The sequence below is a fragment of the Notolabrus celidotus genome, chromosome 1 (assembly GCF_009762535.1).
Source record: "Notolabrus celidotus isolate fNotCel1 chromosome 1, fNotCel1.pri, whole genome shotgun sequence".
NCBI classification, from domain to species: Eukaryota; Metazoa; Chordata; class Actinopteri; order Labriformes; family Labridae; genus Notolabrus; species Notolabrus celidotus.
Window position 1 is genome coordinate 13,782,824 of NC_048272.1, and position 24,961 is coordinate 13,807,784.

At 38.7% G+C, this 24,961-nt stretch overlaps 1 protein-coding gene across 1 annotated transcript in view; it reads left to right on the forward strand.

The window, feature by feature from the left end:
• Positions 1–24,961, forward strand: part of LOC117818521 (guanine nucleotide-binding protein G(s) subunit alpha-like) — a 39,468-nt gene that overhangs the window by 10,689 nt on the left and 3,818 nt on the right. The window contains exons 5-11 of the mRNA XM_034691461.1: positions 8,464–8,561; positions 21,532–21,586; positions 23,085–23,158; positions 23,415–23,473; positions 23,693–23,813; positions 23,906–24,036; positions 24,735–24,802. Coding sequence (XP_034547352.1) covers positions 8,464–8,561; positions 21,532–21,586; positions 23,085–23,158; positions 23,415–23,473; positions 23,693–23,813; positions 23,906–24,036; positions 24,735–24,802 — 606 coding nt within the window. The remainder of the gene's footprint in view (positions 1–8,463; positions 8,562–21,531; positions 21,587–23,084; positions 23,159–23,414; positions 23,474–23,692; positions 23,814–23,905; positions 24,037–24,734; positions 24,803–24,961) is intronic.

The following is a 24,961-nucleotide window of genomic DNA, read 5'->3' on the forward strand; positions in this document are numbered from 1 at the left end:
AACATTCATTCTGCATCCATTGTCAGAAATGTTCAAAGGCTTAGTCACATCTTATTGTAACAACGATATCAGTGTTCTATTTATCACAAAACTCTATTATTGTGTTGAAAAATATAGTTATTCAGGGACAAAAATAATATCATCATGTTGATAATTACTTCAGTAATTTTTTAAGTTAGTTTGATAAAGGTTCCTGCTCCTGGTTTCTTAAAAATGAATATAAGATATCAGTAAATTGAATATTTTGGAGCATTTTCACCACTGAAATGAGAGATATACACATATCAGTCTTAGTGTTATGACCACCAGTTGAATCTAATGCAGCATATCTTCTGTGAGGTCGACTCTCTGCTCAGAAATGGGATCATTTCACTGAGTTTTTATTCCTGAAGTCTTAGTGGGTGGTGGTGGTGGTAGCTGACTGGAGTGCACTATATTGAAATGTATTCCTAAAATTTGTCCTCTACATTAACTTACATGAGGAGAGCAAAATATAGGAACACCTTTCAGAGTAGTGCATCCAGCACACCACCACCCACTGTTACTGTAGTGATAAATACATGAGATACAGCTAAATTAAATATAATATTGTCAACTTAAGCTCATAAAATGTAAACAAGCAATTAGATGTTTATTTTTTTAATATTCTACTTTTTACTTTTTACTCAGTGATGGTCCAAAAGAAGATTTAAATGTTTTAAGAACTTGAACATTGATGAGTAGCTTTAATCTTGGAACAGAACAAACATTTAAAGGAAGTTGTCAAACTAAAATAAATGATTAAAGCTACAAAATCAAGAAGAAAACAAAGAAGCTGTCGTATGAATCAGCTGGTTAGATAGTGTTTGAGCTCTTCTCTAATAATGGAAAGGTTTCATGTTGAGAAAGAAGAACATCATGTCTTCCCTGTGTGTGTTTTTTTTGTTTTGTTTCCCAGCAGGATAGCTTCAGTGTTTATACTGGCTGTTTCCAGTGACGAGTGTGTGTATTTGTGTGTAAGCAAAAAGAAGTCTCCTGATAATGTCTCTGTTACTTCACGGCAAATGTATCATGCGGGCCGGTCTTGAGCTGACCCGTCCCTCGGGGTGTCGGTCAGTCTGGAGACTTCCACTGAAGACCTGCCGGGTCTCCACGGAGGATACTGATTAGTCTAATAGAGCATGAATGTAGGTTTAATACGTTCAAAGTCTTTAAAGCACATTTTTACTTTAAAAAGTGATTGAATTAAGTGTAAGACGATTCTTTATCTTGAATCAGACCGGTGTTTCTTCAGGAAGCAGAATACAGTTGAAAAGTATCTGAAGCTCGGCCTCTCCTCCACCTCCTCCTCCTCCTCCTCAGCTCACCCCCGCTCTGCTGCCCTCAGGGCCCACTGGAAACCAGTCGGACTGGTTGACTCTGCCTTTAGCAGAGGGGAAAGAGAGAGAGAGAGAGAGAGAGAGAGAGAGAGAGAGAGAGAGAGAGAGAGAGAGAGAGAGAGAGAGAGAGAGAGAGAGAGAGAGAGAGAGAGAGAGAGAGAGAGAGAGAGAGAGAGAGAGAGAGAGAGAGAGAGAGAGAGAGAGAGAGAGAGAGAGAGAGAGAGAGAGAGAGAGAGAGAGAGAGAGAGAGAGAGAGAGAGAGAATAAGCACAAGGCCTGAATTAAACCTCCTCAGCTTCATTCGCTTCTGATCAATAATCCTCGTAGTTATCTTTTGGATAAGCACAAATATTCTTCTCCAGTTTTATTCATGAAACGGACGATTTCTTCATGTGGCGTTTAATATTGTTACACAAGCTTTTAATTAATTTGCCCTACGCTGACACCTGTCCTGAGCCCCTTTGCTCCCAGCATGCAACAGTGCAGAGAGGAGTCATGGCAGTCAGGTTGGTTGAGTCAGTTTTATTTACTGTAAATATCTCAATCACAAATATGCCTCACAGCGCTTTAGGTTCTGACAACAAAAACAAAAACAGATTTTTGGAAATTTCCCTTTTAAAAAGCAGAAACTACAGATAAGTCTGTCAAAAAAAGAGAAGGCAAGGAAGAAGAGATTTATTTTGTTGGTTTTTTTTATCTCTTAAAGCACATTTTATTGAAGTTTTTAAAGTTTTGAGCAGTCAGTGGACTGTAGTGCGTTTAAGGGACATCCCTTAATCCACTTACACGTCCTGAAATGATAAATTCAGTTAAAATTGTTTAAAACCAGAGGAAAAAAAGTAATTTATTTTGAATTTCAACATCTAATAATAATAATATGATATTGTGCTTCTGACATGTCGCCTGGCTGATTTCTTAGTGTACCTTCTCCTTACTCCGATTTCATCAATGTACTTCAGCTCAAAGTTAGTCCATAATTCTGCCACATGTCTGTGGAGTGATGTCTCACAGTAGTTTTGAACTCACAGTTGTTCCTATTCTTAAACTTTCACTGAGCTGCTCGACCACAGCAAGAGGCATCATAAAGCAGCTTTCTCTTCTTCTTCTGTCAAACTTTCTGAATTATACAGCCGGCCACGAATAAACTTTGTGATGGAAAACGTTTCCTCTTTAATTGTAAAACTTTCAAAGAGACACAGATGGTAAAGAACTTGTTGACCTCATGATTCGGCTTCACTGACGGTATGTTTTTTCTGTTGTTGAGGAATTTATCTATTGGTCCAATGATATATTTGACGAGAGGATGGAAAAAAACAAGTCTGCAGGATGGTTACAGACCATTTTAAAGCAATGTAAAAAATTTAAACCCCTCACTTATTGGCTAACAAACCTGACTGCCATGTGTCCGATTACACATTTCTCATATTTTGTAGATTTAGATTTGACAGAAAGTTTATTTTAATGCTCCTCTCACATCTCTAGCTCATTTCTACTCTAAGAACATTTTTATTAGTCATCTTAGACAGTCCAAAACTGAAGAAACTGATTGAAATAAGCTCAGAAGATTTTTCCTTAGCTTTGTTGTTAATAGTTTAAAAAAAAAAGATACAACTAGAGCTGAAACAAAAATATCACTCAATCAATAAAATGTCAATCTCATGAATCATTCAAACATTTCAGCTCTAAATTTAACTAAAACTAAGAATGAGCATGTTTTATTTGTTCTGAGTGATCTGTAGCTTGGCAGGAACTGAAATCATTGACCGCTTTCAGCTTCAGTTGAGTTGATTTGCTGCTTTTTGTGCTTGAAGTGAAGCCTTCATAAGACTGTGGTCGGACAAAGAAAGCTTAAGGAAAGGCAGCTGGTGGGCCTTTTCCAATTTTTGGACACTTTGAGACAAAGTGATTTATGAATTGAAGAAAGAAATACGTTTTTTTTTTATTTATTATGGGGGGGATTGTGTGGGAATGACAGCAAAGGAATTGAAACCAGCCTCTGTTCATGCTGTGCACAATTTAACTGCTAAGTCAAACCAGTGCCCTAAATATCATAAAATAAATGTAAAGTTAAAATAATCATTGGTTGTAGCTCTACCTCAGGTCATGACTGTTTTAGCCATTTACTACCATACTACTAAAGTTTGGTTCAATTATGGTAATTTTTAATGACATCTTCTCTAATGCGAAAAACTCCGGTCTTGAAAAATTATTGAATGCGGAAGTGCTAAAAACTGAAATTCCTTGAGTGTCCACTTGGGGCTGGCTCCAAAAGCACAAGAAACCACATACACACCCATTCTAAAAAGCCGACCTTTACAGCAAAGATAAACACGTTTACAGCCTGGTTAAAAAAACTAGGAATGCACCGAAAATGGCCCAGAAGTGCATTTTCGGTTTTCGGCTGAAACACTTTTTTTCACCGAAACAACACAACCGAAACAGAATGTTGTGATGACGCAAGCAAAAATTGCTTTGTGCAAAAGCGAGTCCTGCAGCGCAGATCAAGAGTTTCCCCCGACATTTACTTTACACCAGTGGGTCTTAAAAGAGAACACTCCCTCTCTTCTTGCCCCCATTAAGCAGCTAACTAAAGACGTTATTCCTTTAATTGCAGCACTAAAGCGTCTTCTCAGCAAAGAGGTTGAGACGGACCACGGAGTGAAAACAATGAAAAGTACACTCTTAGAGTCTGTCAGCACACGTTTCACAGAGATCTATTCGGATCCTCTGCACTTCATTGCGACTGTACTTGATCCACGTTATAAAGATCATTACTTGGATGTGGGAATAAAGCAGCGCTCGAGAAATGATCGAGGCCGCGATGGATGCGGAGAACTCGCTTGGATATGGAGAAGAGCACAGCGCAGGAGAAGGAGAACAGGGCGGCCTAGGGGCAGGGGCGTGTCCAGAGCTTTTTGACCAGGGTGGCCCAACTGAGGCTCTCACATAGGCAGGGGTGGCCAGTGCATTTACAAATAAATAACATTTACCCTTTCTGTCTTCACAACCTACTTTCATTAAAGTATTAAAAAGTTGCTAATTCCTTTTGACTTAACAAATAAAAACATGACAAAGTGGCATACATCTTCTAAGCTTAATTCTTTAAGGACTTACATAAGATGTTTTTTCAAAGTCACATTTGAGGATAAAGAGCCTAGAAAATGCCTGTGGAACACAAACAGAAAATGCATGGCTTAATCTCAAATCCAAGGAGTGATATGTTAAAACTGTTCCTGGTCTCCCTACTAATAACTGGCATAATAATTTATTTCGGTGTTTCGGTTTTCGATCTTGGTTTCCTCATTTTCAGTTTTCGGTTTCGGCCAAGAATTTTCATTTCAGTGCATCCCTACAAAAAACGATTTGGTCTGAATAGATAATTTCTCTATTGGCACACACTCATTAAGTTTATGAGTTTTGCTTGATTAGGGGCACGGCAGACTTGACTAACCAGAGGGAACCCTGTAGCTGTTGGCATGGACGCTAAAGGCCCACCTCAACTCCACTACTTGCCTCTTGTTAGGTAGACCTAAAGTTAGCTTGAGTCAGCATTTCCAACATGGCGTCTGCCATTGATATGCTTCAAAACTCTGCCTCAGAAACCAATGGGTGACGTCACAGAGACTACATCAATGTATTATACAGTCTATGGTTTTTCCTATAGGCACTGTTTGAGGCAGTCCAGTTTGAGCTCAAAGCCAACGTAACTCTCATTTATCAGAGAAATGCTCAACAAATGACAACAGACAAACTCACAGATCAGCCTGCTTTACCATTACTTGTATGTCACTTATATGAGCTGCTTAAAGACAAGTCAAAGTCTTCTTCTCTATTTTATTCCTCATCAGTCTTGAGGTTTCTCTGGTCTCAAAAGACACTAACAGTAGGAAAAAAATACAAATGAATGTAATTCGCATTGCCTGTATTAATGAGGGATGGCCCCAGTACGAGTAGTATGAAAATATCAGACAATGCCAGATCTGAAGTGTCACCTTACCCACTGAATCCACAGCTTCTGAACGTCTGCCTCTGCTCACTCTTAATTCTTAAAGTGACATATTTGTAATTTTGCAGCGCTCTCCTCGGCTCATAAAGGCTTATTTGTGTTGACCATTGTGTATGTCACCAACTGAAGATCGTACTGAGGAGATAGGCCCCTGTGTGGTGACAGCCAGGCCTTGTGTCAGTACAAAGCTGTCCATTTCTTCATGAACTCTGTGAACTGCTCTCTTTCCGGCTTCACTCAGAGTCCTCTCATCTGCTGCTCCTGTGCAAGCTGGCCTTATTCTGCAAACTACAAACTACAGGCTGGAGAGTCCTCCTGCCTCCCCACCATCTGTCCTCCAACGTTTTCACAACTAGATGAGAAATCTGGTTTTTAAAGCAGGACACAGATTTCTTCAGACCTAAACTATCTCACTGAATTATCCATTAAATTGTGAACTCCATCTTTAGTTAAGAGCTTCATTCAGTAGCTTATGTCTAATCAGGAACAACTATAAATCAATTTATCTTCAGAGCTGCAACTCATCCTTACTTTTTTTGTTTTAATCTCCTTATTATTTTCCATGACTTATCTGTTTGTCCATAAAACAATATCTTTCATAAGTTCCCACAGCCGAAGATGAAGTCCCTAATTATTTTTTTTGGCCTAGTCGACGGTAAAATAGCAGATAAGATTCAGTTAACTATCAGAAAAGACGAATAAAAGCAACATATGCTAACATTTGAGAGGGTAAAACCAGAAAATATGTGGCACTTTTGCTGACCGAAAAACATGATTATTGAGTTTTCAGATTGGTTGCTGGTTAGTTTTCCCCCTTTGGACTATTTCATCAAACCCTCTGTAAAAGTCATTCCTCAATTTGGAGCCTCACTCGATGGTACGCTAGAGCCTCCTTGAAAAGCTTAGAAATTCCAACCCTAAAGATCGGCACATCATCCACATCATCATTCAGACAAATGCAATTTTTTATCGGAGGGTGGGTGGGAGGGATGTTGAGAGTCGATAGCAGGAAGGACATACAACAAAGGGTCGTCGTCACGTGTCGAACTAGTAACCACCGCGACAAGAACTGTAGCCTCTGTACAAAGAGTGTGCCCAAACCACTGGGACAACCCGTGCCCCTGACAAATGGATTTAAATATTACATTTATTACTTAATAGTTACACTACCAGTCAAACGTTTGGACACACCTTCTCATTCAATGGTTATTATTGATTCTTATTATTTTCAACATTGTAGATTAATACCGAAGACATCAAAACTATGTAATAATCTGGTTTTGCCATAATGTGGATTACAACAGTAGTCAAATAGGGATATCCATTGTGTACTAACTCTACCTCTGAACAACACAACTGATGGTCTCAAACACATTAAGAAGGCAAGTCATTCTACAAATGAACTCTTGACAAGGCTCATGTTAATTAGAAACCATTCCAGGAGACCACTTCATGAAGCAGACTGAGAGAATACCAAGAGTGTGCAAAGCTGTCATGAAGGAAAAAGGGGTCTTCTTTACAGAATCTAAAATATAAAACATATTCTGGTTTGTTTCACACTTTTTTGTTAATTGGATAATTTCATATGTGTTCTTTCATAGTTTTGATTTGGTATTAGTCAAATACCATGTATGTTTCAAATAATTAAAATAAATACAAACCCTTGAATGAGAAGGTGTTTCCAAACTTTTGACTGGTAGTTTATGTGAAAATGAACCTTCAGTATTTGAAAAGTAGTTTGCACCTGTGCTTAACGGAATACCATTGATGTGACATCAGTTCCAACAAGGGATGAGTCGTGATTTTCAAATATTTGGATAGTCTTTAATTTAGAAAAAACTTAAAAGTTCAAATGACTGTTTTCTCATCCTCAGAATGCATTTTAAAATTATTTTTACCCGGGGCTGGTTGTTATGCGGTACACATGGGGACCATAGCCCTTCTGAAAGCTGTTTGCAAACTGCCAATTTATAACAAAAGAAGAAGAAGAAAGCACTAATGCTAGGTAGCGGTGAAAAAAGTGTGGTTCTATGAGATTTGAGACCAGAGAAAGTGGCAAAGATTTTGTCAGTCATCAAAAAGTTCTGCGAATAACTTATTTTAAAAGATAAACACAAGTGAAGTCAAGTGCAAACTTTGCTTTGGTAGGGGGGTGACTATTAGATTGATCTGTGAATATTGTTTTTACGTGAAATGTCTATCCCTAGTTCCAACAAAATAGGAAGAAGGAAAAGAAGTGGAATAAATTAGCAAAAATAAAACAAAAGGTCAAAAAATTCAAGTCAAGTGGCAAGAAACAACATCGGCCCTGGCAAGCCAACAACATCAAGCCTCACATTGTGAGACTCGCATAAATAGCCTATATTAAATGGTATGATCATTGTATTAATATTATCATAATGAAAGGTAAGCTGGTCTTTTAAAGTTTTTTCTTGTTTATTTTTTATATTGTTGCGAAGTGCAGTGGGAGGTGGAGCCTGGGAAATGTAGTTCCTGTATGAGGTTGTAAATTGAAGCCTCTGTTCTGGATGTTAGCTTCTTTATAATTGTTACAGCAGCTTTTAAAACAGCCTTTAGCTAGCTGCTCTTCAGCAATCATCATATATTTCTGCTATTTGTAATTTTCAGATGATTTTCTTGAGATTTTGTCAAATTTGCCTCTGCCAGTTTGATTATAATTTAAAGCTTGCAGACTGGGGAAAAAAACATGTGGATCCCAAAAAATGAACTCATTTCATCCCAAGTTTCATAAAGTTGAACATTTCTCGAACACTACAAATCTTGTGTATCATAAAGAGCAAATAGAGGTGAAGTCTTGTTTTGTTCGTTGCTGTAACAGCTCTATTTTCTTCCTTTTATCTTCTCTGGAGAACTCAGACAACCATGAAAGATTAAAAGTGACATTGTTTTCAGGATGTCATTTTAGACTATGTCTGCTGTTTCCTGGAAAGATTCTTGTTTCACTCACACATCCACTTTTCCTCTGGCTCTGTTTGGGATATCATATCTGTATTTCAGGGAACCATAAACAGGAGTCTGACTTGCAGTTATTTCTAGTGGAGGTATGTTGTTAATCCAGACCCCTCTTTCTCTTTCCAGGAGTTTTACGACCATTCAAAGACCCTCTGGCAGGACGATGGCGTACGGGCCTGCTGGGAAAGATCCAACGAATATCAACTCATCGACTGCGCACAGTAGTAAGAATCTTTTTCATTTACATACACCTGCAACTAGATCTACAAACCTGTCATAAACACCATTCAGCCTCCACTCTGTGGGGTGTTAGAGTTTCTGGGTGTGTGGTTTATAGGTATTGAGGTCCATGAATTTACAGTGATGTTGTGCTTTTTTTTCTAACTAGTACACATGGGTAGATGGATGGTGGGATGTTGTTCTGATTGGAGCTTATCAGAATCCTCTTTTTCATCATTAGTTTACCAAATATCAGAAATAGCTGAAGCAACTGGAGTGGCTTTTTAGAGGATGATTTAGGTTTTGTCGATGTCAATGGATCCCAAGAAAACATGGCTACCAATGATGCTCTTTTTCGTTTCAGTGCTTGCTTTGCTCTCGTCTTCCTTCTGATGTGAATCTTTAAAAGAATCTTTGGTTTTCTTTGCTTTATCATATTTAACTTGGATTTAGTTCTTGTTGAAGCTTAAAGCTCTACTCTACCAGGTAGCAGCATCACAGAGCCACTAGCATGGCTCCAGACTCACAGATATGTTGGTTGCTCAAAGTAATCAGGCTTTTGGGCTATACTGCAACAGTTGGGAGGATACATTTATTGTTGTGTTTTTCTTTTGTTTTTGAGGGATTTGTTGATAACAGAAAAATTATAGACTTTATGGTGCTTGGATGTGGACTGCTCTGCTATTTAAGATTTAGCCTCAGTGTTGGCAGATGCTTAGACTTCAGTGCTATGTTGTTAGTTTGATGGTATGGTGTGTATTTATGTGAGAGTGTGTATGTCCATCAGTAGTTTGTGAATGTGACCAATATTGTGTCATTTTTCAAGAGTCATCATACCGTGAGATTCTGATGGTATGCTAACCTTAAGCAAGCATATCATGCTTTCACGATATTGCAGTATTACGATTACAGTTCTAAAATGGGTTATTTTGAATTGTCTGGGTAAAAAAACTAAAAACCTTTATCCCCTTTAAAACAATGTATCTAATTATAAAGCAACACATTGAATATCTGGAACACAAGTTAACCTGTATGCTAACTTAAATAATAAAACAAATAACAGAATAATGGATTAGATTAGTAATTATTACAATTTATAGGTTTAAAGCTGACTTTTACAAACTGCTACTTACTTTGAAACTGGTAAACGACCCATTCCAAACCAAAAGTATCAACAATACACTATCATCATCTCTCTCTATCTCACCCCGATTTACTTCTCCGGCATCCTCCCTTGAGTCTCTCTCTCTCTCTCTCTCTCTCTCTCTCTCTCTCTCTCTCTCTCTCTCTCTCTCTCTCTCTCTCTCTCTCTCTCTCTCTCTCTCTCTCTCTCTCTCTCTCTCTCTCTCTCTCTCTCTCTCTATACAGTATATATGTATATCTTCATCTCCTCTACCCCTCTTTCCAATCCCAACTCGGTTGAGGCAGATGGCTGTCTAACATGAGTCTGGTTCTGCTCAAGGTTTCTGTCTGTTAAAAGGACTTTTTTCTTTGCTGCTGTAACTTGCCAAATACTGCAAAGTGCTCTGCTCATGGTAGATTAAGACGAGATCATACAGAGTCCTATCTGTAAGATGGGACCGGATGTTAGCCTATATATTACCTCTGTGTGTAATATAAAAAAACTTTTTATTTTAAAACCATTTATTGTCAGTCACATAAAGCTGATAGAGCTGGCTGAGGTAGTTCAAACTACTGAAGATAAAGTTGTCAAGTAAAATCCAGTGGTTTCAAACAGCGGGCTCAAGTCTCTCAGAAGGGTTAAATAATTCAGGATGGTCTTGATCCTTGATCAGTTTACCCCATCCCCATGTTCAAAAAAATATACAGTAATCACTGAAGCATCAATCATTTTTATAAATTAATATTTTTTTTAACATTTTGAGTCCTGAACAAATAATTCAAATAAGCAGATACAATTTTACCACAAGAGTTCATCTTTAGTGAACCTGCCAACTCCTGCAAGGCATCTGGAATGACTTATAGCTTCTTTGTGACAAGTTTAAAGTCAACACATTTTTAAGAAATGTAGGTTAATCTCTAAAATATACAGAATTTGATTGTTTTACTGTTTTGTTCTAATGTCAAATATTAAGCTAATGACTAACTTGTGGCAACAGCTGGAAAATGAATGAACAGGAATACATCCTTTGAGAAATAGTAGAGTTGTAGTATGAAGTGTGAGAAAATATAGCACTTGTAAAGGTATTCATTTCTTGTACATGTGTTACTGGGGCTGTACATCTGGCCACAGGTGTTGTGTTGCCTTGATGCAGGTTACTCTATTATTATTTGTTCTGTCTTATTGTGGAAAGCAGAGTTCTGGAGATAATTTTTCGGTAGGATAATAAAATAATTAGTCTTTGAGCGAGCTGTGATTGTAGAAGTTGCAAACTAGCACAGAGACGGAAGGATTGAAAAAGAGAAAGGATTGAAGATACAGATGGAAATAGAGAAGAAGAGGGCTTCCCTGCATTGCGGGACCTCTCTTCTCCTCCTCCACTCCCTCTCCTCTCCTCTCCTCTCCTCTCCTCTCCTCTCCTCTCCTCTCCTCTCCTCTCCTCTCCTCTCCTCTCCTCTCCTCTCCTCTCCTCTCCTCTCCTCTCCTCTCCTCTCCTCTCCTCTCCTCCACCTCCTCCTTCTTCTCTCCTCCTCCTCCTCCTCTCTCCCACACCCAGCAGCTCCAGTGTTATGGATCAGATGCTGGGCCGGGTGGCCAGACCGGAAGTGCTCCCCTCCCCCCTCTATGTGCTTATGTAAACGGAGAAGCAGAGAAAGAGAGAGGGGAGAGCTATTTTTAACTCAGGCGGGCTGCAGAAGGAGAAAGAATGAGCGAGTGTGTTAGCAGAGAGACAACTTCAGCATTATTGATGAAGGTTGTTAGCATTAAATGAAAATGTCAGGCCTGGATCAGCGCGGGAAAAGTCAGGGCCACCCCACACATTCCCGCCTCTCCCTTTTCGTAGAACACCAATTATATCATCTGAATCGTGTCGTGCAAAAAATAAAGAAAGAGAAGAACAAGTTGACGGGGCGGTGATGCTTCTCTGTCTCCGTCTGATGAAGAGGAAGTCATTGGAGCTTCCCTTGCTGTGTTTATGCTCTGTCATGCTCTTCTGTGATGTGTTTGTTGTCGTTGTTTATTTATTAACCCTTCCTGGCTCCTTATATGGTCGTACACTTTATTTGTAGGGATGTTGTGGTTGCTGATTGAGTCAAGTTTGAAAGGCATCGGGTTAGTTATTTTGTATTTATGGTGCGACTGTGTCTCCTAACAGGACCGAGGTGAAGTGTTTGGTTGTGTCTCTGTATCTTCATCCACACAGACACACCTGAAATATGTGTGCACACTCTCCTGATTGGAAATCACACGCAGGAAAGATGTGGTTTCTATTAAAGGTGGCATTCATAATCTATGTGGAAATGAGTTGTAAAACATTAAAGCTGCAGTAAGGAATTTTTATCTGGTTATGAAACAGACTGAAATGAATACTGATGCCTCTGTACGACCTACAGAAGCAACCATCAGTGACACAGTTATTTCAGATTTAGTCTTTATCTTTAGATAAAAATGCATATTAATTTAAGTCTCAGTTCTGTCTTTTTTGCAATAATTGACAAAAAATTCTAGTCTAGTTTAAGTCAGTAAAATGTCATTGTCAGATCTGTAGAGCAACATTACACTCTCTTAACACTTTAACTTGCATAATATTCAGATTATTTTCCTTAGTTGGATATTTAGCTGAAACTCTTCCACAGACATGAAAGGGCTGTATTGCACTTTTGCAACGGTCCCTAACTGTTGACATATACCCACTCTATAAATTGAGATTGTAAGGAGGAGCTGTGGAAGGTAACGGTGGCAAAATGAGTCAACGTCAAATATATAAAATTACATCATGGTTGCTTCTTCTTTGACATGCATTGGGAAAAATGAGGGAGATGCGTGGAGGCAGAAGGAATTTTTACTCTTGTTGTAGATAAGTGACGGAGTTAATACTACACCCTTCAATTAATTTAGCCTGCCACAGGAATGCGTTGCTGTGTTTCGACAGCTAGATTGGATGCACAGTGAAGAAAAAATACTGTCAGACTGTCCAGCACTAACATTTCTCTCTACTCTCGTCTCGTTAACGAAAAACCAACATGTATTAGTTAGAGTTTTTATCATCAATGATGTATTTTTATTGTTAGTGTTTCGTCTTCATCGTGGAAAAACAGGTGGTTGACAAATGTTATCGACATCATTTTGGTTATCAAAATGAACACTGCAGTGACACGATTGATTATTATTCCATTGCAATTTCTTAATGCCAGTAACAGCTGCGGTGAGGTATTTGTCAGACGAAGTGAGCGACAGCATGCCACCAAAACAGCCTTTTTATTTTCCAACGTTTTCCACAGCAAAGATTTTCAAAAGATTGATATATCGGATTTTTAAATATCAGCAGGATGAGATTTTTTCCCAAAAAACGTATATGTTAAACCTACTTATGCATATACAGGTCAAAATCATAGACTGTATGAATAATAGATGTAGTATCCGTGACATCACCCATCTGTTTCTGAAGCGCTGTTTTGAGGCGATTCGGCGGCAGCAGCCATATTGCTGCTGTTGAGCGAGTGTGACGTAAGGAGGTGGGCTTTGAGCCTCCTAGCCAACAGCTACAGTGTTCCCGCCTGTCAACAAAGTCAGCTGTGCCTCTCATTGGAAGACTCGTAATTTCAATATCTTCGAAATTGCCGCCTTATGAAAAAATCCACCCCCCGTACAGTGTGTGCCGATTGAGAAATGAGCTGTTCAGACTACACTCATCTGTTGTAACATGTAAATAAACATGTTTATTTCTGCTGTAAAGATCGGCTTTTTGAATTGGTGTGTACGGGTTTTCCGCTACTTCCGGAGCCAGCCTCAAGCAGATCCTCAATGAACTGCAGTTTTTAGCACTTCCTCATTGGACTCATATTTTTAGACCAGAGGTTTCCGCTTTTTCAAAATCCGCAAAGAAATACATCTTTAATTCAGCTAAGCAGCATACATGAAGAGAGATGAACAATATAATGACTTATAGTAGAGTTCTTGCAAAATGAGTCATTAGTTGTCAGTAATTTGGGTAATATTTCTCTGTGATTGTGTGTTCCTACACACTGACTTTGTTACTGATAAACATGGTGCTCAGTTTAAGTTGGCTCACTGCTGACATGCTCTGACCTGTCAACTTAAGAGTTGCGGTGACATGGTGACCTCAAAGAAGGGTCGATAGATACTAGGGATGGGTATTTCAAGCAAAGACACCATTGGATAGCCACTGGGAATTATTTTCTGATTTATTGGATAGTCGTCCCCTCTCTTCGGCTGGGTGCCTGACTTATGGTTTTCTAATTTGACTCGGCAAAGTTGGCACTTTATGTCAGTTTTTTTTTTCCTCACAGAAGATTTTGACGGCTGTCTAAGGGCCCACTCACAATAGGCACAGTTACCCCGTATGCTGCTGAAGCACGAAACACTTTCCTTTAATTTATGTTTCGCAGGAAAATACAGAAATCAAAGCACATAGAAAAATATGAAAGGAGAAATGTGTTAGTGGCTTGTATAAAACCCCGCCCCAGAAGACACCCAAAAACCATCTGAAAGCTAATACGAAACTACGACAACAAGCTGTCTTAGCTATTAACTGTTGATTCTCTGAAGTCTTGTCACAGCGAGAATGTGCTGTCATGTGCCAGAGTCACCCCGATTTACTTCTCCGGCATCCTCCCTTGAGTTTCTCTCTCTCTTTCTCCCTCCTTTTTCCCTCTCTCTCTCTCTCTCTCTCTCTCTCTCTCTCTCTCTCTCGTATATATATATCAGTAGTGGTGTTTCTGCAGGGACAGAAAATGGCTCAGATTGAGACTCTGACTCATTGCAGATAGAGAGAGAGAGGGAAAGAGGGGGGAGAGAGTAAAAGACAAACTGATTTTTTGGGGGGAGGGGGTGTTTGTTTCATGTTAATAGTTTGAAGTGAGTCTGAATATGTTTAGATGTTGAATGTGCTCGCCATGCTGATAGCGCGACTCAGGTCCATTTGAAAGTTGCAGACGGCGCACAGAGACTGTAATCTGAGTGTATTGTGATTTTCTGAATGCTGTGTGTGTGTTCAGTGATTGTGTTGTTCTCAGTGTTCAGCTACTGAGAAACAGACCAGTTCTCCCAGTACGAGCTTCACTCCTCCTCTCCTACTCTTTTATCTTTCTTTAACTTTTTAATATTTATTTTATTTCTTCCAAAGATTAGTTCATTATTAATTACCTTTTGGTTTTTGTGTTTTTTAAGTTCCTTGTATTCTTTTTTTTTTCTTTATCTTTTGTTGAGTTTTCCTCCCATATTTTTTGTTCTTTTTCTTTTAAAATGTTAAGGCAATTTTAACTTTCAACTTTTGTATCTATTCAATTACTTTAAAACATTTTTTTTCTCTTTCATGTTGCTTTGTCTCTTTTTTGAATTTTCACAAATTTAATATAATTCAAAAACAATTCTTGACACCTCCATCACTCTTTTTGTTGTTCTTTTTCCCGTGGCTTTGCCTCTTTTCTTTTTATATAATTTAATTTTCTGTTCAGCCCTTTTTGTTTTTCTTTTATGTTTTTCTTTTTTGTGTATCTCTTTTTTGTCACTTTTTAATTAGGATTTTTTAATTTTTTAAAATGTTAATCTCTCTATCTCCTCCATCTTTTTGTGTTTTTAAAATTTCACATTTTTCTTGTTTTGTTTTCTCATTCATTTGTTTTCTCTGACTCTTCTTTTAATACCTTTTACTTTATGTTTTCCCTCTTGCGCTCTCATCTCTTCTCCACCCTTCTCTGATTCTTCTTTTGCTCTTCATTTCCTCCTCTTCATTTTTTTTTTCACATTTTCATTCTCTCTTGGACTCTTTCCTCTTCTTTCTCTCATTCCCACTTCATTCCCTGCATTTCTTCCTCTCTGTATCTCTTTGTTCTCTCTCTCTCTCTCTCTCTCTCTCTCTCTCTCTCTCTCTCTCTCTCTCTCTCTCTCTCTCTCTCTCTCAATCCTTCTTCCTATTTTTCTCTTCTGTCTGTCGCTCGTTCTTCCTTTCTTTCTCTCTCTCTTTTATTTTTTTTCTTCCCTCTCTCTCTCTCTGTCTGTCTGTCTCTCCCTCTTTCTGGCCTCACTCCAGTCGCACAAGATTTGGAGCCGATTGTCTATTTATAGTGCCTGTGGTTCTGTCGCCATGACAACCAAGCTGGAGGCCAGGGCGCCGGGGAGCTATTTTTGGAGCGGCGCTGTAATGTCAGACACACACAGCCTCCTCTCTCTTTTCTTTCCTCCTCTCTCTCTTCCTCTCTCTCTCTCTATATCTCTCATTTTGTGTGTGTGTGTGTGTGTGTGTGTGTGTGTGTGTGTGTGCGTGTGCGTGTGCGTGTGCATGCGTGCGCGCGTGTCTGTGTATGTGAGTTTTATTAAAGGGTCAGTGGGTGTAACTTTAGATTTGATCGGCTTGCAGAGTGAAAGTAAAAAGAAGCAGTAAAGCCTCGTCAATCGTCCCGTACGCAATCTTTCCCCTTTAAAGAAGGAAACAGAGATTGTTTTCTGACTCCTTGTTTTTTCGGCGATTGTAGCTTCACTTTTAGCATTGATAAATAAAGAAAATCTGGTTTGTCTCTCAATTTTGCGTGATTTGCTTTGAAGTTGGTCATGCAATTTTGTGCAAATGCCACGATTAGAAGTTCAGCTCAATGGTAAATAATGAACATGTTACTGAGAAGTTTCTACATCTAATTTGACACATAACAGTGACACAAATCTTTATTGCGCGTATTTTATGCAGAATTTTGTAAAAAAATATTACAAAATCTATTTTTTACATTTGACAAAAATCCACTTCAACACTCATTGAAAGGCAACAAAAGTTGTCTGAAATGATGTGCAATCAAACATAAGAAGGACAACAGGACAATACATAAGTGAAGGAAAATTCAAACACTGAAAGGCTTCTCATTTTCATACAAACATTTTTATTTTAGACTCCATAGGTCTTGTTTTTGATTTGCACATAAAGCCTTGTTACATTTTTTATCTGAACAGACTTCTCGCTAACAACCCTGACTTTAATTTTAAGAAAGAAAAAATCATGTTTTTTTATTTCTGGGGGCTTTATGTGACTTTTCCCCCTATTTTTGTCACATTGATAAAAGTCTTAAAAGGGTAAGAGCCTTATGAATTATCTGTATTATGCTCTCAGGTTTTACCTCCGTATTAAGAAGGTCCTAGCAACATGAGTAAACTATTTTTGATTAAGCGGTGAGTCATCACAGATTTATGTTGGAGATCCTCTTTTTAACCCTCCTACCTGTTGCCTGGTTTTATTTATGTAACACCAACAACTGCTGTGTTTCATTCAGAGCTTTCATTCTTCTGCCCTCCCTCTTTGAAAGAAATGTAAAATTAGTCTTCTTTCTGAATGAGAAAGACTTTTTTGGAAATAATTTTCATGCTCTTTTCAAAAGTAGATTAAGTAAACATGAAAATGAAAAGCTTGTTGAAGATCTGAAGGACGTACGAGGACTTTGGTAGATGCGTCAAGAGGCACTTTTTGACGTAACCCTGTGTGTTTGTGTGTGTGTGTGTGTGTGTGTGTGTGTGTGTGTGTGTGTGTGTGTGTGTGTGTGTGTGTGTGTGTGTGTGTGTGTGTGTGTGTGTGTGTGTGTGTGTGTGTGTGTGTGTGTGTGTGTCTGTGTCTGTGTCTGTGTGTCTGTGTCACTGCAGCAATCAGCAGAGTCGCTCAGATTCAGGGCAAAGGTCCCCAGATGTTGTTTGAGCATGTTTGATGTTTAAAACTTCTTCTCTGTTTAGATTTTTATTTTTCAACCTGAGTGAACAAAAACATCAATCGCTGTTCGTTTCCTTTAAACGGATGAAAGAATTTTAAGCATTTCCAACAGTTTTAAACATGTTTATTAATATCAAATCATGACACAAACGTTTAAAAATGAATCAAGTAAATGTAAATAAGGTCATTTTAAAATTTGTTGTAAACTCATTTTATGTAATTTAGTATGTTTCGACTCAAATAAATGGAGCTCATAATAATCTGTAATCCAGCTGTACTTGTGCTGATCAGACCAGACAAGTCCCAGCCCTTTGCAGCTCACAGTGACCTAATCCAATGTAGAGCTGAAGATGCACACAGTGCCAGATCCTAATCTGGGTAATCCTTTGTCTTTAATGCGGCCACTTTAGCAAGATGAATGCATTATGGGAGTGTCGACAGATTTAAATAGTCCAGATGTTAGTGCTGCTGCGGCATGTCGGCATGGAAAGAGCTCAGAACGATGGATAAATTTGGGGAAATGTTGCGAAGAAAACCTCATATTTTAAAATTGTTTGTGGGAGTACTAAGAATATTTTCACATCTGTTTATTTGAGGAAGAAGCTCTGGATTTGACTGGGAAAGAAAAATATGCAAAGCAGATTTGATAGCCTCAACTATTTTGAGGAGTTGTTAAATCAAAGTTTGAGATAGTTTTATTTTTTCTTTAGTGTGTATTTATGTAAAAATGTCCCAAAATGTTTTATATCTTTTAGTAGGAAAAAAAGAAGGAATTTCCCTTAAATTGTTTAAAATCTCACATTAAATTAATGACATTTTTTTGTTCGTCTTACATTGAACCAATCCACAGTTGTTGTATTTGCCGCCCAGCTAAAAAGATCCAAAATCAGACAAAAAAAATATGTTAAAAGTTAAAAATACACTTCATCTTTTCTTGTAAATACTGGGTTATTTTCACTCACCAGACAAGAGCTGTGTGTGTATTTCCAGAGTTGAAGTCAGCGTGTCTGCAGCCCCAGAATAACCCTGACAGGTTAAACATAACACGCAGCCCTCTCTGTTACTGGGGCAGCCACTATTATTTAGTTCAACTTACTCTGCAAGGTTATTATTGGCACTTCTCCTATTAATAGGGAGAACTGCTAAAAATTGAGCCGTGTGTTTGTCCTGGGCGTGTCGTCGCCTCAAACCAGCACTGAAGATAAACAAGAATTTGGCCTCGGCAGATGTCGGTGGCGGCCATGTTAACTCTGTCACTGTAGAGCTGCAGGTTTAGATTCTGTCACTTCAGGTTATTTATGAGGTCGGAGGCTCAGTGTGGGGATGATGTGAGACAATCATAGAGGGTCTGAGCTGTGGGTAGGGGGGCTGTACTTTTTGGCTGCTTAATTACCTCAGTGTGTGTGTGTTTTGTCAGATATGCACGTGGGCATCTCTTTGTTCCCCAAACTTTTCCCCTCTTTTAGTCTCACTTTCTCTCTCCTCTGACTCAGAGCCTTTTCTCTGTTAATTTCCCCGTCTGTCCGTCCAGTTATGTAGCTCCCACAGTCCCAGCCCACTGTTCCTCACTCTGTCTGTGTGTCTGTGTGTCTGTGTGCGTGTGTGCGTGTGTGCGTGTGTGCGTGTGTGCGTGTGTGTGTGTGTGTGTGTGTGTGTGTGTGTGTGTTACCTGCAGCCCTCTTGTCACATTTCACCCCTGCCTGCCAAATTCCTGGTTATCTCACAGGGGGTTACATACCTCTGCCCTGAGAAGTAGCTACCAGCAGGCATATTCTCTTTCTGCTTGTGAGTGTGGCGGGCAGACGATCAGTAATAACACACGGATATGCAGGGATCAAACAGGTGGTGGGGATCAGTACCAGGTCCACTTTAGCAGCTAACCTGTATCCCCAAAAAATGAGGGTTAAAAACCTGTTTTAAAATTATAAAATCAAATCACTTCACTCTCTAATACATGTATTTTTTCCCTTCAAATTACTGCTGTTGAACACTTCTGTTTAGCGCCCCTGAATCTGAATATTATATTACTATTATATATTTATTTTGTATTTTATTATCTGATATAAGAAGAAATTTTATTTTATTCCAGGTAATCTCCACTGTCACTGCTGATATGAATCGGCATTCATGATAACTCTTGCATGTTTACAATTTTTACACCAGTGTTTATAAATGGGATCAGTCCCTAAATGAACAGATAGATATATAGATCAATAATAAAAATGTGGCAAACATCACCTTTTCAGTAAAGCAATCCTTACATCTCTCTTCTTATTGGCTGCTTATATCTGCCTGTTGTTCCAGTGTGCGATAAAGAAAGTTTTATTGTTGGGAGAAAATATTTGACAATCTAGTATTTCACAGCACATAAGAGGCTTTTCTAAAAAACAAAGCATACATCATAGTGACACTTAAATGAGCTTTTTAAAATCATTTTCTGTTATGTTAGTCATGTTGAAACCACAAAGGACTTTGGAGTGATTTGTTTCAAAGGGAGCTGTTCTCTATTATTAGACTGATGAATCAATCAAAAAAAACTCAGATGAATGAGTACAAGAACAAAATCCACCCTGACCACCACCCTACTCTCGTGTACCGTCATTTAATTTTCTGTTAAATTGACTTAAGATTGAACTTCTGACCATGTTGGAATATAAAATAAAGTCTGTAGTAGTTTGCTCATTAATAACACCTGATTGTTTTTTTTGACCTCTTTATGTCCTGTGTCTTATTTTGTATTTATAAAAGTGTCCATCAACTCAAATCAAGGGAATCTTTTCAGAAAGGCTTCATACGAAATTTACTGCTGATGTGTTGTTGCTTCACCATGTTAGCAGATCGGTGAAACACTGTAGGTTTCACTGTGTGTTTGTGTGTTTGTGTGTGTGTGTGTGTGTGTGTGTGTGTGTGTGTGTGTGTGTGTGTGTGTGTGTGTGTGTGTGTGTGTGTGTGTGTGTGTGTGTGTGTGTGTGTGTGTGTGTGTGTGTGTGTGTGATCAATGCAGGCCACTAAAACACCAAATCTCCTTTTCCTCTCAGATTTAGAGAGCAGCATGAAGCACAGCCCAAACCTCTTTCCACTGTCAGAGCAGAACAGCTCCTGTTTCCTTTTCTACATAGAGTTTCATCTGTACATCAGAGAGTGCTGTGAGGATTCAGAGACGTTTAAAACTCCTGTAACATTGTCCGTGCCTGTCTGAGTCTGTGCACTCATCATATGAAATCAAGACCAGTGATTTTTCACTTTAATATATCTTTGATATGTGTCTGAAGTCTTTCTAGAAGCGTGACGTGAGTCCTGATTTGTTCCAGTACACACCTCCAGCAGGTGACCCTCGCACAGTCATCCTGAAAACATCAGAGCGGCTCACACACCTTAAAAAAAGCAGCAACAATGTAGGCCACCTCCTGGAACAATTAACATGCATTCAGGCCGGCGCCGTGCAAATCTGAACTCACTGTAGGCCTGCATACCCGCCCACGCATGCACACACACACACACACACACACACACACACACACACACACACACACACACACACACACACACACACACACACACACACACACACACACACACACACACACACACACACACACACTTCTCTTGTGCACAGTACTACTACAGCAGCTCCATTGACGAGGCTCCTCCGGTCTGACAGAGCAAACGACTGCTGGTGACTCAGACCGGCTGCCTCTGATCTCTCTGTGAAATAAAACACACGCCCCCTGGTGGATTACCAGAGAGCGACATCCTCCATCTTTACCCTGCTACCACTACTGAACTAGGATGTACCTGGAGTGAGTGAGTGAGTGAGTGAGTGAGTGAGTGAGTGAGTGAGTGAGTGAGTGAGTGAGTGAGTGAGTGAGTGCGTGAGTGCGTGAGTGCGTGAGTGCGTGTGTGCGTGTGTGTGAGGGGGGCTAGAACCACATATTATTTATCAGTACATTAGCCCAGTGTGAAAGTTTTGACAGTTTGGTGGGGTTGAGTGAAGTGACATTTGTTGAGTTGATCACGGGAGGTAGTCAGCAGAATGCTGACATGTATTATAAAATAAATATTTGTATATTGTTTTATATCGTGTTGCTTTTTTATTATTATTATGTAATTAAAATCTAACTTCTTGTATTTTGTGTTCTTTCTGCAGCTTCTTAGACAGGATCGAAACCGTCCGGCAGCACGACTACACACCCTCTGATCAGGTCAGTTTGAAAAAATCCCTCTGTTATATTGAAGCACTCTATCTGCAGCTATGCTAACACAATGATCCATTTTTTAACTTGGCCTAATGGTTAAGTTGCGCGCCCATGTAGCAAGTGGCTGGGGCTCGAATCCAGCCTGCTGCCTCCTTCCCGCATGTCATTTCCCCCACTCTCTCCCAGCTTCCTACACTATCCACTGTCCTCTCCTTTATGAAATAAATGTGTAAAAGCCCAAAAAACATAACTTTCATATATTAGATAAGTCATTTATTCTAAATGATGAATATTGTTTAGAATTGGTTAACCTTTTGTTTCATCAATCGAATCAATAGAAAATGCCCATCATATGTCTTTTTAATACATTTCACGACATACCAACCACAGTTACAAATCATTCATCCCCATCAAATCATTCCTGCAGTCAGAAAACTTTGAAAATGGTATCCTCTTATTGTTTCATCATTTTATTGCTGTATGGATTTATTTGCTGATTATTTAATTTAATTTTCAGTATTATAACTCCTTTTCCAGAAAAAGGTCTCACGCTGTATTAAATGTGAAGAGAAACAGTAAATGATGTTTGCAAAACATTGACACCACATTTCAATGAAAATAACACAAAGACAACATATCTATTGTTGAAACTGAAAGATGGAAAATTACACGTTTGTTTGAATATTTTCTGTTTCCAGTTAAGATATTTGAAAAGTCGTTTTATTTTGAATCCTACAAATGTTCCAAACTATTTTGTAGTTATAGAGCTCATTCCATATTTTGGCTCTTAAGTACAATTCAAGTGTTTAAATATGTTTTTTAGTTGTTTCTTTTTAAGTTATATTTTTGGGCTTTTGCACCTTTAAGTATAGAAGAGAGGAAAGTGGCTAGGGTAGGAAAAGGGAAGAGAGTTGGGGAATGACATGCAGGAAAAAGGGCTGCTGGCTGGAATCGAACCTGGGCCACCCGCTAGGGGCGCACAATTTAACCATAAGGCTAAATCTGTTGCTCCATTTCATGTTTTTGTCTACACACTGGCCACTTGTGGTTTTTTTAATTGAATAATTATGTTTAATAAAAATATAAAATAAGGCTGAATTGCATTTAGCTTATGTTTTTAAGGTTGTGGTGCAGCCTTTCTGGATGAAGTGGAGTCATTTTTTAAGTTTCCAATAACTCTGCTTTGGCCCAATATAACAAGGAAAAAAGCAACATATCTTTGTATTTTGAACATGTGATGCAAAACATTATGGGATTAAAAGGAAAATAGGAGCATCCATGCATGTACAATAGTTATTCTTAAAACATAACCTGTTTCTCTGTATTGTTTAAGTTAATTTTTCCACCCTATTAAGTTCACAATCCCATCCTTTATACATTGTCTTCTTCCTTTTTTAAGTTCTTCTGTCATCTTATTCCATCTCTTATTCTCTTTACATCTAACATGTCTGTATCCTTTTTGTTCCTGTTTCCTTTAAAGTTGTGGTTCATTGTCTGTTTTCAGGACCTGTTGAGATGCAGAGTACTGACGTCTGGGATCTTCGAGACAAGATTTCAAATAGACAAAGTCAATTTCCAGTGAGTAACCCTGTAGTATATTTAGTTCAGTGTCAGGTGTGAAGTAATCCGCAGATTAAGTAGTAAAAGACCTGAATGTTTCCGCCACATTTGCAAAATGGATAATAAATAGAAGTATAAAAAAGTTTTAAAGATAAATGAGCAGTTTGAGTTCCCTGGATTACATGTGTATTTGATATTCCATGATTGAAATAATAAATCCATCTGTTTTTGCCCTAATTGTGAAGTTAAATGTTTAACTGTCTTTGTGTCCCAGTATGTTTGATGTTGGAGGTCAGAGGGATGAACGTCGGAAATGGATCCAGTGTTTTAACGGTACGTGTTCAGCTCTGACTGCTGTGTTTTAAGACCACATTACTCACTGCTGATTATTTGAGTCCAGACATTTAGTCTTTAGTTTAGCCAGATGCATGTTTACAGTCAGTGTTTATTTTAATGATGAAGGTGAATTAGAGTGCACAAGTGTTTGGTAGCTTTTTCCATCACTGGTTTGTTAATCCTTGTCTCTGATGTGTGCATGTGTCTGTGTCACAGATGTTACAGCTATCATCTTTGTGGTGGCGAGTAGCAGCTACAACATGGTGATCAGAGAAGACAATCAGACCAACAGACTACAGGAAGCCCTCAACCTTTTCAAGAACATCTGGAACAACAGGTCACACAGTCACTCTACAGCAACAGAACAGCACCTGAAGGAAAGTCTGGAGAAGTCCAGTTCTGAACTTGTTCTTGATTTCTCCCTCACAGGTGGCTACGGACCATTTCGGTAATCCTCTTCCTGAACAAACAGGACCTGCTCGCTGAGAAGGTTTTGGCAGGAAAATCTAAAATTGAGGACTACTTCCCGGAGTTTGCTCGCTACACTACACCAGATGATGGTAGGAACCCCACACTGATATCCACTTATGTACTGAGATCATCCAATCAAATCACTCCTTGTCCTTGTTCTTTATGAGATGCTTTAAAAAATCTGTCAGACCTTTTCTTTGTATGATACTGTTGTGTTTATAAATGCTGGCCTTTCCTTTGGTGAATGCAGTGTCATTATGATAATATATTTCACTATGGTCAAATCTATGAAAGCTAACATCAAGACTATAACAACCAAGATAATTAGCTCTGACACCGACTTAAGACAAAAATAAACAAACAAATAGCTAACTAAGCTTGCTAACTAACTAAGCTAACTAACCAACTAGCGTACCAAGCTAGCTTACTAACTACCTATCTTACTATCTAACTAACTAAGCTAGCCAACTTACTAAGCTAGCTAACTAACTAACTAACTAACTAACTATCTTACTATCTAATTAACTTACTAAGCTAGCCAATTTACTCACTCACTCACTCACTCACTCACTCACTCACCCACTCACCCACTCACTCACTCACTCACTCACTCACTCACTCACTCACTCACTCAACCAATTGATAGATAGATAGGTTAAAAAATATACATAAATAACTGTTAAATTAAATTAAATGTTAAATTTAATTTTACTTTTATATACTAATCTAGACTTATTCTTAATAATGCCAACACTTGCTGTAACACCATTGTTTTCTTCTCCAACAGCAATACCGGAGCCAGGCGAGGATCCCCGCGTCACAAGGGCAAAGTACTTTATCAGAGATGAGTTTCTGGTACGTTCAAAGCTCAGTTTTTACTTATTTGTGTTCGACTGTATATGCCTTTTTACTTTCTTATTGATAAACTTCAGTATGATAAACAAAGACAGTTCCCTTCAGGGTTTGAAGTATTTCATCCTCATAGGGCTGTTCAACAGCTGATGAACATCTGGT